This window comes from Gymnodraco acuticeps, unplaced genomic scaffold, assembly GCF_902827175.1.
Source record: "Gymnodraco acuticeps unplaced genomic scaffold, fGymAcu1.1, whole genome shotgun sequence".
NCBI lineage: Eukaryota > Metazoa > Chordata > Actinopteri > Perciformes > Bathydraconidae > Gymnodraco > Gymnodraco acuticeps.
This window is the reverse complement of record NW_022990949.1, coordinates 102,501-116,453: the sequence shown is the minus strand read 5'-3', so window position 1 is coordinate 116,453 and position 13,953 is coordinate 102,501. Positions and strand designations below refer to the sequence as shown.

Below are 13,953 nucleotides of genomic sequence, written 5' to 3'. Positions count from 1 at the left end.
GGAGGAGGAGGAGGAGGAGGAGGAGGAGGAGGAGGAGGAGGAGGAGGAGGAGGAGGAGGAGGAGGAGGAGGAGGAGGAGGAGGAGGAGGAGGAGGAGGAGGAGGAGGAGGAGGAGGAGGAGGAGGAGGAGGAGGAGGAGGAGGAGGAGGAGGAGGAAGATGACTCAATGTCCAGCTGAAATAGATGGAATGAGGGAAAGCAAAGCAGAAAGGCAACAACGAGCAAAAGGACAACTCAAAAAAAGAAGAAGCGGATGGTCTCACGTTCAAAGTCAAGGAAAACTATTGGGCCATGCTCAAGTTCGGCGCAAGCCAGCACTTTCAGGAGGTTTCCCATGAGCCCCCTGGAACAGAGAGAGGGGACATTTCTGTGGGTGATGATGGGACGGGTGTCGGGGTTGTGCGTGTGTTCAGTGTGTGTGTGTGTGTGTGTGTGGTGTGTGTGTGAGAGGTGAAGGTGTCGGGGTGGGGGGCTGGATGAGCGGCTGTTGGGATGGTGGATGTATGTCCTGGGTGAAGCATGGCAACGTGGACACAGAGCTTCTTTAATCCCACTCCTACGGTAGTATTAGTAACTTGTTGGATTCATAATTACTATCATTTTTTTTGTAAAGCACTTTGAATTACCTTGTGTTGAAAAGTGCTATATAAATAAACTTGCCTTGCCTTTCATGATGATGGCAATCCTCAAGTTTAAAAAGGTCAACATGTTATAAAGAATACGTGAATGGTAACAAGAGAAGAGACTGTCTAACTAAACTTACATTTTATTTTGTAGAATTTGATGTTAAATAATGTACATTTTAGAATTTAGTCCTCCTATTGTTGCACATTTTAATATATTATTTCAATATATTATTTTGTGTTATTATTTTTTTATAGTAAACTGACCCAGGAATAAAGATAAATAAATAATAATAATAAATACAATAATAAACAAAATTATTATAATAATAATAATAATAATAATAATAATAATAATAATAATAATAATAATAAGGACAATAATTGGAGTAGAAATTAAATTAATTCTAAAAATAAAATAAAAAATACTATTATTATTTATTATTTTTACTCAAAAACCTGATTTTGCATGGGATCAAATGTGTGTTAATGGAGCCCTTGTATAGTTTGTATGCAGTTAAGACTTTTGAGATTGTATCGTGGTCAAATAATTTGAAATAATCCTCAAATAAAATGTGTTTCCATTTCCTGGTTGTTGAGAAATAATAAGTCAAATGTAATCCCATAAAATAAACATTTTACACTGAGGAGTTTAAGCTGACTGTTTAAAAGTAAATCAGTTTAAGCGGTAACAGTATAAAAACTCCTCTCTTTAATACAACTGCTTTTGGTTCATACTGAAGCTTGTTTTCCTCACTGTAAAACCTACGCACCGTGTATTTATACCATCATAGAGACAGCTTTCAGCAGCAGAGGGCTCTGAGAGTGGGACTAGAGAGCATGTGATAATGACAAACCACACCCACAAAAACACTCCATCACACCATCAACAACGCAGCAGCTCACATCCAAATACTCCTCCTGTGACCCCCCACCCGCCAGGCGACCTCCCACTGAACACCCCCGCTGCACACACACACACACACACACACACACACGTGCACACACATTTTCAGGCACACAGACACGTGCACACACCCCGGACGCTCACTTACTTTCAAAGTCCAGGAAAAAATGTGGACAGTTCTCTAAATCCTTGCCAAGGACCTTAATGAGGTTCCCCATGGCTGGCGACCTGGACGGGAGGACACAACAAAATGCATATAGTATACGCTCAACCTAGGAAAATACACAACCTGCAGGAAAATACACAACATGCACGAAAATACACAACATGCACATGGAGAACACAGAAGGTTTAGAGTGATTTAGTCATATTTTAACCAATCTGCGTTTTTTTATTGTCTTCTTCTTCCTCTGTCTAAACCAAGGGTTTCAAATATGTGGTATGACTTAGCAAAGTGTAAAAATACAGAGTAGGCAGTAACTGCAATTTAACTTTTATGTATATTTTATGTATACATTTAATATTTACAAGGCATGGGGATAACTTAACCTTCTTTTAATAGGTCCCACTTGAGTTTGTATGGTGGTGTCAGTTCAGGTGGTCAGGATTACATGTGGAAATGAATGTAATATCATTTCTAGAGTTAAGTAAATAGTTTTGATCCTAAAATAATATATTGTTCAGTTCCAGATACCACTGACTTAATGTGTTGTGCCTTTGTCGATACACTGTGATCTGAGTTTGACACCCCTTACACCACACACACATTATACTTAAGTCACTAAAACCTAAGAAGTTTGTTCAAAAATATTTCACAGTTGCAGCTTCTTAAAAAGTGTTGCTGTTTTTATTTAATATTTTAAATTATTTAAATATTTGTTGAGGTTTTTTTGCAAAGAGTATACTTTAACTCCTAGTAATGTAAGTACATTTTCCCACTTGAGCCCCTGAACTAAAATGAGTTGGACCCCCTGGTCTAACTGTCCAGAGACATCCGGGGTATAAATGACAGTAGTGGGTGATTTAAATCCCTCACTGGAGCTGAGCAGTGCTTTTTAATCCATTTACATTACTATAGTAACCTAATAAAAGCCTGCTATGTAGTCTCTTCTCCCCTAATGCTCTTGATGTGCAGCAGCCTATGGATGCTTTATGACGAGCTCTTTATGCTTCATACCCACAGGCCAGATGCCAGAGCTTTATGGACGCAATGATGCAAGCTTTATCAGATTATAGGTCAGATGGACAGGAATATATGTTCATGTACAGCACAGCACCAGACAGAACAACACATGTCAGGAGTTTTAGAGATAAGAGCATGATAGTGTCAAGCCAGGCAGTTTAAACTGCTGTGGAGACAAATATTATAAAATAGGGGTAGAGATGGAACCATTCATTTGGTTTTGATCCAAACCCAAGAAATATAAAAAAGGCAGAGCCGCCAATTAAAATGGAAAAACAGCTTATCATGTAGAGGAGAGCCATGAGTCATGATTTATTGAGTGGATGCATCATTGATAGGATCCTTCTGAATACATTTTCATTACCGTCAAATATTGAACCTCTTTTCTAATGTTGTCTAATTAATCATTCACAAGCCTGTTTAAAAAGCCATTTATTAGGAGTTTTGGGGATTTTGTGGCAAAAGATCATATTTGACAGTCTATAGAGTAATATTCCTGCACAGAATTTGATCTAACATGAGATGGATCTGCTTGTTGGTATCGATCCTGTTAGTGCTAGATAGGGCCGACATTTGTCCAAAAACTTTTATCCCAAAATAGGTCATTTCATATCTCTATAATGAAGCATATAGTACAGCATGCTCTGTTCTAACTCAATACACAACAAGTCTAAAAGCCTATTTGTGTGTACTCCTGTGTGAATAAAAAAACTTGACGTATTAAACGTTCCAAGTGTCACTGTTCTGATAAACACTGACAATGTTTAATCCAAAAACAATGTGATCAGCTTAAGATGATAGTTTGATATAATAAGAGTTTGATCAGATTTTCAACTAAATATGTTGTTTATTGTACTGTACTGAACTATTGCGCAGCCCTAATGCTTCAATATGTATATTCAGAACAAGACTTAGTAGTTCATTAATAGTAGTATTTTACTTCAGACATCTGAAATATTTCCATTTGATTTAATGGCGCAGCCGTACAAATTCAGAGTTTAAATATTCAACTAATCAAACAGCTTCATTAAAGGGCTGGACCAAAATGATAGAGAATAAACGTGATATTCAATTGCACAGTGTGGAATATAATGATTTCAACAACCTTACTTAAAGGAGGAAATTAACGGTTAAATAGATGTTAAGGCAACAAAGAAGGAGAGGATTAAGAGGCCACATGTGTCCGATAAGAAAACAAATCACACCAATCCAATTTTAAAATGGCTGTGAATGAAAGCCCTCAGTCCTCCTCCATCATAAAGGCCTTCGTTAGCAGAAGGTAAGCAGCTGCCAAGTTTCACTTCCTCTGCCGTACCCTCTGTGTTTATGTGCTATGTTAGCACACAGCGGAGGCCTATCAGTTTCCCCCCCTGCAAGACTGATTTATGGCCAGCATTAGCATGTTTACGAGATGCCACCAAGCTGCAAAGAAAAAAGAAAAAAAGCCTGGACTTTTTCGCTGTTACTCAGCAAGAAGTGGTGTTGCATTGCAGCACTGAGGTTCAGACAGAGAGGGGATGGAGTTACAGTGGACAGTCACCAGGAAAGCTCACTTAATGTCTCCAAAGCAGCTCTTTAATATGAGTACTGCATCTAATGTATTATATTTAACAACACAATCTGTTGGGAGGCAGAGAAAGAGAGCGTTATATGCTGAGCAGTGGCAGACAGTAACTAATTACATTTACTCGAGTACAATTCTTAAGTTTGGACATACTTCATTCATTCATATAAACATAGATACCTTTTCAATTTCAATATTAACTTAAAGGTGGGGTAGGTAATTTTTGGAGAAACCAGCTCGAGTGCGCTAGAATTTGAAAATACACAACCGGAAAAAATCTGCCACTTCCTTACAGAGTCCCTCCTCCAACACACACGAACGCGCACATGACCAATGAGGGCACGAGGTAAGTTTGTGCACAGATGGAAGGCTGACAGGCAGGTAGGCCATCCAGTTATTTTAGCTGGGCCGGCTCAGATGATTGGTCGTGCTTTTTACAGCGCTACGGCTTCCACAGATGACATTTTTTAATGGATTTTTTGTCAAAGCACTTAAGATATTCATTGCTATCGGGATGTTAAGAGCATTCCATGGAATATAACAAAAAGTGTATCTCGAGCCGGTTTCTCAAACTTACCTACCCCACCTTTAACTTCTCTTTGTTTATATATATAAATCTTTATTTTATTTTGAAATGTTATACTATATAAACACATGATATGCTGATATGATGCAGTACTGTACAACCAATCACCAATCAAGCCAGAATTTTGACAAACTACAACATTAAAATGTATTTTTAATGATAAAAACTGAATAATATAATATTATTTAATAATATATGACTCTGAAAAGTGCTGTTCTGCATATTCAGAACTTTTACTTTGGATGGTCTAAGTCTATTTTTACGTATAGTAATATATTTAAGGGAATTTTCATTTTAATGGAGGATTTTAAGACCAGAGTATGTCTAGTTTTGATTAAGTATCCGAGTACTTCTTGCACCTCTGATGCTGACTCATTGCTAAAGCCTTCAAGCATCAGTCCAGATCTGTAAAACGCTCCCCATATCCCCCTGACTTTTAGACCACCTGCTCCAAGATACACACCGCACGGACAGCTATGAATATATGAATAAATAAGAATAAGATTCACATTGTCAGCCTGACAAGGTGATTGCAAAGGCGAAAATCAAAATCTCCAGCCTCACACAAAGCACTGAAGTGAACGCTCTCTGACATAGTGAGTGTGTGTTATACGTTGCCGTACACACACACACACACACACACACACATTTACACACATACACACACATACAGTGAGGCTAGAGCAGCATGTGGTCCATCCTGAGAGCAGCGCTCGCCTGATGGTTGCCAGGATACTGTTGGCCTGGTGATATTGTCGAAGATGTGGAGGAAAAGGCATCGAGCTCTGCTCACACACTCGAGTCAGTTTCATAACAGTGATCTGATGCATCAATCTTTTAAACAGCAATCAGTCTTTGCAGAACACACACATTGTTACCAAGCCTTGAAAAAAAAACAGGAAATGAAGAATCGAACGAACGCTTCTCTCTTTCTTACCCTGTTTTCCTACGAGTGTTTCGCCTTTTCCTTTATCTTTATTCTCCTGTTTCCGTCTTCCCTGCTTGGTGAAATCGTTGCTGTGAGTAAATCCCAGGTTAAGCCGTCTCAGAGCGATACATTCAATCCCACCGTGGCACTGGTTTCATAGAGACTGATGCTAACGTCTCCCTCTGCCTCTGTGTATCTCTGTCCACTTCACACTTCTCCTTTTCAGCCATCTATTTAAAGCCTTTGTGGTTTTCTCTATTTGCTCTGCGTGCTAGATGCCGCTCTTTGTTTTGTGTTGTTCATGCTGTTTGTAGAACACGATATAGTCTGCCGGTTGTTAAGCATTAGATATGTTCAACGTTATTTACATTTCTGTCTTCTTCCTCTGGCTGTTTCGTCCTCGACTGTGTCTTTTCAACTCTAAAAGAGAAAACTATACGCACTCTTTTAGTTTCTGATGACAGAACGAGTTCCTCAAAAATATCCCCTCCGGCTCTCCTGTCTGCCTCACTTCTCTATTTCACCACTCAGCGCCACTTTCCCGGATCTTCTGGTGTCGTCTTGTCATCGAACATTTCTGTCATTCAGTCTCACTGTTGGCCCTAAGGTGCAAACAAATCTAAGGGGCAAAACGGCACATTTCCTCTTAAACTCAATAATCTCCATTACACACAAGCCACTGGATATATCACAGGCTGACTGTTTGAACATTTAGGCATTTTGTGAACTAGGAAGTATGCTTGGTGGCCACTGGTTAGAGTTTCTCTTACACACACTCTCAATGTTTGCAGTCAGCCAGAGTGAAAGTGGAGCAAAGTGCTTGTCTTGTGCAACTCAGCAGCACACAGCTCTCATCTGTAGTCCGGCAAGAGAAACCAAACCAAAGGGGGCTCCTTGAGTCCTAATGAAGACACTGCTCAGCTCCCACATGGCGGCTGAAAAGCAAACCTGGTCCAGACCGGGAGCCAAGCAGGCAGAACGAGGCCTGCCGAGCTTCCTTTCAGCTCGCTCTGAAAGCTTCCTCCTGTTACAGCCCAGGATCTTCACTGCTGTGGATTTACTGAACAGAATAGCTTGTCTTTGCCAAGACTAACTACTATTAACTCACCAATAACACAATCTGACTCTGTGTGTCTTTCTCTCTGCCTCTAAACCACAATGATCTCACACTCTGTCACACACAGGCTGAATGGGTAACCAGGCAGCATTTGTAGTGTATAAAACAACTACAGCCACCATCTTTACTCTTATAGTATCCATCCCCCCGTTTACCATTTGTTTCACTGCTGTGTGCTTATTAAAAATGTATTTTCCGATTCCTTAATATTCATACCTTAGCTTGTGTTTATCCCTCTAAAACACTTCACTGCATCAACCAGGGCTTGTCAGCTCCACACAGTGGTTACAGCATCAGCAGCCACCACCTGACAAAGAGACAGAGAGAAAGAAATCAACATAATATTCAACATCATGTGCAGTGTGTCAGGGAAAGCAAAACAGGAATGTAGAAGCCTTTAAATGTTGTTCTTAACTTGGAGTCTAACAAGGGCAAAAGCAGGAGTATAACAAGAAAGAGTGTAAGAAATAAAATCAATGTTTATGGCGTCATTTAAACTAAATACACTGTTTTAATTTAAAGCTGTTTTATTCTGAAAACCGGAAGTTCACATACACTTTTCTAATTTAAAATGGCTTTATTCTGAAAACCGGATGTTAGTAAATATCGTCACTTCTGTTTAGCATTAGCATGTGGCTAATTACTACGATTTGTAAAAGTGAATTTAAGGAGAAATGACACATGCTGTTGCACACTAAACACACTGTCTTTAACCCTCACTTATTGACACTGTAATACTGTTATTAGGGAATGTTTAAATAACCACAGATATTAATCAAATCAAGTTTTATTTATATAGCACATTTATAAACGATTTTTGGTCGAGCCAAAGTGCTGTACATATAATAAAAAATAGCCTACAGTAGAGACACTTTACACAAAATACAACAGCACAGATTGTTCAGAATATCAGTATGAGAAAAACGACACCCTCTGTCCTTAGATATTAGAATATTGTAAATGTAATCAGGAAAAGACAGTATATGCCTTGGACCCGCCCCCCTCGACGCCGGCCAATAGGAGAAGACTACAGTTGATAACACGTGGAGATGGGGAGAAACCGCTCTCTTTCAACTCAGATGACCAGCTGGCCACAGCTGATGGGGGAGCCACCTCTCTTGCACATTTTCATTTGTATAATCCATGGTATAATCGTATCATTTGTTTAATTACATGATGTTAACTTTTATATAAGCTTCCTTGGACTCTTTTCAGTTAATCCTGGTATCGGGGTTAGGAAATCCTTACAAGAGCAAATTAACATAAGAGTGAAAAACATGAATGATGTAATCAGGCTGCTGCTTGTACTGGCCTTTGAGGTGAGGATATTATTTTACCTATAGCTAACGTTGCAATGAAACTTGATCCACACATATTTAACCTGCTTACACATCTTCAAATCTTATTTGTATGTACTGTAACCTAAGATAACAGTTTTATTTTGCCCACCGCTACAGGAGAAACAAATCTAACTGTACACATAGGTTGATAGTCCCCACACCTTAGCCTACACAACAAGCAGATACAGAGCAATGTTGGCATACATTTAAAGTTGCAAATGTGTGAATGTAAATCCAATATTATTGCTCCTTTAAGCTCTGTTTCGGTCTCTGCTAACTCCTGTTTTAAACATATCAGTCTCTTTAGTTGCTGCATGCTAAACTATGTTCACTAGCTAGCCGCTAACCCTTTCTGCCCTGGGGGCGGGGTGGGGCAGTGGGCTGTGTGTTTGATCATCAGTTGGGGAACTCCATTTCGAAACCCGCCACTGCGTCAGGCCGTTGTGTCCTTGGGCAAGACACTTCACCCGAATGTGCTCCTGTGGGTAATGTCCACAGCACATGTATGATATCAATGTGTACTTGTAAAGCGCCTTGATGACTTCGAGGTGTGACGATGGGCGGTGTGGCGCAGTGCGCTGTGCATTGATTATCAGATCAAGGGGGCGAAACCCGCCGCCGCTGCGTCTGTAAAGCCGTTGTGTCCTTAGGCAAGACACTTCACCTGAATTTGCTCCTGTGGGTATTGTCCACAGTGCATGACCATTACATGTAGCCTATGTGTAATGTGTATTTGTAAGGAGCGCTTTGAGAGTCATTGAAAAAGCGCTATAATAAATATAAGGATTATTATTATTAGTGCCATGCGGGTGGCGTAAAGTGGTGCTTTGGAGCATTTTCAATGAAAACTGCTTCCTGATTAGTAAATTAAACAGTAAAAATCGATCTAAAACAGCTGTACAGTCTTTTTTGATGACCAGAAAAACAAGCTAAAAGTAAGCTAAAGAGCTCAGCAATGCTTCGAGGAAGAGCAGAGTTGGCTCATAAATCTACATGAGTTTTCCACTAGGAGCGAATACCTTAACATTAGATGTAGTAATTTTATCTGTTTATGTAATAACAAAAAGTACTTTAAGTGCCTCATGATAGTCCCAATGGAGTGATACCAAGTTTCAACAGCTGTTAAAAGCACTTATGTGTTACGGTAAGAAACAAAAGATGTATAGCTTCAATCCAAAATCATTAGCATTTCCCTTTCTAAAAGCTGAATGAGTTTAATCTGAGAACCTAGAAGGTGTTTCTTTCTTTCCTAATGTTTACAATGTGATAATAGATTATTTTTAGTCCATTATGCAGCTCTCAAAACTCCAGTGCTGTCTTACTGGTGTAACTATTAACACGACTGCTGCTGCCCTTGCATCATCTCATCAGGAGAGAATGCAGACAGGAGGGAGGCGGGGGGCTTTGAAGAATAGTTGCCAGGGAAACACAGCCTCTTATTCTCATGGCAACCCACAGCCATGTACTGTTCAGTTTTTGCAATCATGTGGATTGGAAAGAAGGATGGATGCAAAGACTCTCCTCTTCTTAATCTCCAGAGTGTGTGTACTAAAGCATTGACTCTCCTACTTCAGGGGTTGTAAAACCAGACCATTCACTCGTTGAATTAATGTCCTTTAACCCTAAATAGAGACTTTTATTACCTCAGCCAAAGAGGGTTCGTTTTTTTTTAAGCTCTGTGTTCCCTCAAAGTAAATTGCCTAATGCATATTGATCTCTCCTCTCTGGGAAAGGGCAAAGGTCAAGTGCTGCACGGGACGCTGAGGTCAAGAGAGGTGACGACTTGAACTAAGACAATGAGGTTAACCTGTGTGGACAAATCTTACTTTGATTGTTACATTTCAATTAAGTTTGTTTAGATTAACAGCATTTACATCAATAATTCTGCAAGTACGTTAGCTTCAAATAAAGTTGACTTTTTCCAAGGCCTTTAAAACGGACATGAATTGCTGAACTTTGTCTGCATATGAGTGTCATATATCACCTTTGAAAAGCACTCAAATATGTACATATTCTCGTGTTCAACCACAGAGAAGTAGTCTAGTTGTTTTGGGTACAGTCAGTCAGTGCATCATTAATGTAAACCAGCCCTGTGCAGCTTTTATCATCATAAATATTAATGGATCAAATTGAGAGCAAACATTACATTTTACTCCAGCTGCATGGCCCTGAAAACGCAGTGTGATGGATTACTGTTTTCAGTTCTGTTAATTAGTTGAGTGCTTTGGTTTGCCATTAGAGCTCCATGCCACCTGTTTGCTTTTTCAGCACTCCCCAATGTGATCTGCACACAAACTCTAACTTATGTCTCTGTAGTTGTAATGCAGCACGTGGGTTTTAAATTCAACTGCATTCGCTTTTATCAAATGTAGCATTACAGGCACTTTTAATCCCTGATTCTACTCAGTTTTGATATGTTAGAATACGGACCAATCAAAAAACAAGAAAATGAAAACCAACATAAGATGGATCGTTAACGGCTCCTTTGGTTAGAGGGTTGATACCATGACCCACCATGTCCTTGGTTTAAATTTGGACTCAGACTATTGTTGCATTTTTTTTTTTCATCCTGTCATCTCCACTGTTCATGTAGTTCGTCATCGTTTTTTAAAGCTCGGTTGGATGCTACTCAATCGAAAGCTGTTGGTACCTGTTCATGTGGATAGTTATGTAAATTGTAAATCCCTGTAATGATGCTGTATGATCAGGGGTGCACATAACTGGTACGCAGGTACGCATGCGCGGCAACAATCGGAAATGCGCACCGTCACTTGTGTCACAAAGCGCATAAATTGCGTACCGACCTACTTGTGAAGCTTTTCCAGAAGGCGGTTAGATCACCGGACGACAGAGTCGGTCTCCGTGTGCACAGACAGGGCTGCTGTTAACGTCGGCCTGTACAACGGAATTGTGCCAAAACTACGCCAACCTGCTGCGGAGGGAGACTCTTCCCCCCCCCCCCCCCCCCCCCCCCCCCCCTTCACTGGAGAACTGCGCTAAAACAGCTGATCCCAACGTTCAAGCTCTGTGGTCACAAAGTACCCCCCCCCCCCCCGTTGACGTTCGCGATACGGAGGGCTTCATCAAATCACTTTGAGTGGAGCCAGAAGTTGGAGTACTGACTCCAGGTACTCATCTGAGTACCTCACTGAGAAAGTTATGTGCACCCCTGTGTATGATGTCCTTTTTGTTGTTCTGTTTTTATGTTTCATGTGGAACCTACTTGAGCAGGTCTCCCTTGAAAAAGAGATCAATGATCTCAATGGGATACACCTGGATAAATAAAGGTTTGAAATTAAATGAAATAGGTTTTTTTTGTCTACCATGACTTGGAAACAAAACAATCCTCCCCACACTGTCCTAATTACTTGTTTCTACCACGTGACTGAAACGCCATACTGATGTGATAACAACTAAACCATTTTTATGACGGATAGTGACTCGATTTGCTGATAAGACTTTGTTTTGCCAAGCGTCTCCAGTGGTGCTTTACAAAGAGCAAAGGTGTAAACATAATTCTTCCAAAATACATCTTCCCATTTTGTGTTTTCATCATGCGAGAGGACCAATTGCTCATCAATCTATTATAGCCGTATCTAAGGTAAGACAACATGGACATTTGCAGTGTTACAGCAGCAGAGGGACATTGCAACAACTACAGGAAATACAAAAGTATAACAAACATGTAAACCGTTAAATAGTGATGGACTGAATATCAACATTTGCACAAAATACTTATATTGAGTGAATGAATACATTGTGAGTTTTTGCAACAGACTGTGTTGGTTTTTGTGAGATCTGGTGGCTTTAAAGTCCATAGCAATGGATTCATATAGTCATTTGTTGTTTCTTCGTGCATTTTGTGAGGTTAGTCCCTTTAATGTATTGCTAGTCTGTGTAAATACAGTGTTGATATATGAATTCTTGTTGATTTTAAGTCAAAACTAATCAATCAGATCTCAGGAAGACATTGATATTGGCCGTAGCCGCCACTTGTGAGCCCCGCCATGAATCAGTGTCCTGCTAATCAAATATTAGACTACTCTGCAGTCTCCAGTGAGCAGATCTGGCCTGTTGCTGGAGCCGTCCTTGGCGTCAGGGAATTGTCCTAATACGACTATAAGGACATTTATTATTTCATTTGTTTATTCCTTGCAGTCCTTTACATTTGGTTTAATTTGTTTATTAATTTGTTGTTTACATTCATTCAGATTTGGTGTATTTTGTTGTTTCCTTTTGTTTATCCTTTTGTCAGAACTTTTATCCCGTGCCGGACAGGTGCTGTGGGCCTGAGGCGGCAGCTCCCTGGTGTTGGCAGTGGTTTTCTTCACATATCCGTTTTGAGTGGTGTGCAGTGTCACGGCTCACGGGTGATTTATTTTGGACCCCTTACTCCCCTTTATGTTAACTGCCGCCGTGGTAAGCCCTGTCCGTTTCCCCAAAGTGGGTATTTTATTCAAATGTATTGTGTGTGGTGTTTTTAGATATTTTGTATGTTATAAATAAAACTGTATTCTTTCTGACCCTTAAAACTGTCTCTGCCTTTTGGTGTAAAACGAACCTGATTGTCCTTATCAGCATTAGACCTAGTTTTTATAGTTTCCTGGGGGCGAAACTCCCCCAGGTGGCGTTATCCGCAACCGACTTCTAACACCTACCCTCCCCACACCGCCACACAGAGAGGAAGTCTGGCTAATCGGAGGGACAGGCTTTAAATATATTTGCTTTTTCAGCAACTTCCCTAAGAGATGGATAACAAAGTGCATGCACACATCTGTCTGTTTGGATTAGAGTCCCTGGTACTTAGTTTGTTACTTCAGCGCATTGAACAGGTCTGTCTCTTAAAAAACTGGTGATTATTCTCATTCTCACTCTTTGTCTCTTCCAGTATGTTTTAACCTCTTTGCCCACTCTCTCGACACGCCCCTTTCTCCGCCCCTCTTTTATTCATTCACTCTCATCGCACACCCTTTCGACCTACTCCTCTGTTTGTGTGTCTTTCACATCCTCCCTCCATTCTTTCCTTCTTTGTTCTCAGCATATTCTCCCTAAAGGTAGATATGAGTGCTGCGGATAAATTACCAGCTCATTCGTGTGTTTAAGAGACATGAGGGGAAATGAGGAGGATGTAGAGAGAGCTAAACACCCACCTAAACTCAGTACAGCCTCTGTCTTGTTTGTTTGGAGGAAAGGTGAATTATATAATGTACACTGTTGGTATACCGGGATCATGCTGATGCCGGTAGTGAGGATCCTACTGGAGGTCAGTTTTGCGTGGGAGGAGAGGGTACGGAGGAGAGGAGAGGAGAGGAGAGGAGGGAAAAGGAAAGGAGGAAAGGATGACAATAGAAGGAAAGGAGAAGTCAAAAAAGGACAGAAGAGAATGAGAAAGGAAAGAATAGAGCAGACAGGGAAGATGAGGAAATTAAATGAGAAAGCATGAAAGTTCAGTAGAGTAAAGGAAAGGAGATTTAAAGAGAGGAATGGACATGAGAAGATAGGAAAGGAAGAGAAAATATATCAGACAATTGTAAAAGTAAGGGAAGGAATTGAAATGCAGGGAATTAAAAGGTAAGACAGAAAAGTAAAGACGAGGAAAGGAGAATTGACAAAATGCTAGTTTCAGAGTATAATGGGAGGAGGCAGTGTCAAACACAGCAAGAGCATCGCTAAAGATTGACCGCCGATGAAATGCTACAACCAAT

At 40.3% G+C, this 13,953-nt stretch overlaps 1 protein-coding gene across 5 annotated transcripts in view; it reads right to left on the bottom strand.

Moving 5' to 3' along the window:
• fam49al (family with sequence similarity 49 member A, like) overlaps nucleotides 1-13,953 on the bottom strand; it is a 51,277-nt gene that overhangs the window by 14,717 nt on the left and 22,607 nt on the right. The window contains exons 2-4 of one of the 5 annotated variants that reach the window (XM_034235035.1): nucleotides 7,125-7,215; nucleotides 1,679-1,758; nucleotides 264-343 (exon numbers count right to left, since the gene is read on the bottom strand). In XM_034235035.1, coding sequence (XP_034090926.1) covers nucleotides 264-336 — 73 coding nt within the window. In that variant the 5' untranslated portion in view covers nucleotides 337-343; nucleotides 1,679-1,758; nucleotides 7,125-7,215. Of the gene's footprint in view, nucleotides 1-263; nucleotides 344-1,678; nucleotides 1,759-5,800; nucleotides 7,043-7,124; nucleotides 7,216-13,953 lie in introns of those variants that run through there. The other 4 variants (XM_034235037.1, XM_034235033.1, XM_034235038.1 and 1 more) reach the window with 4 other exon arrangements.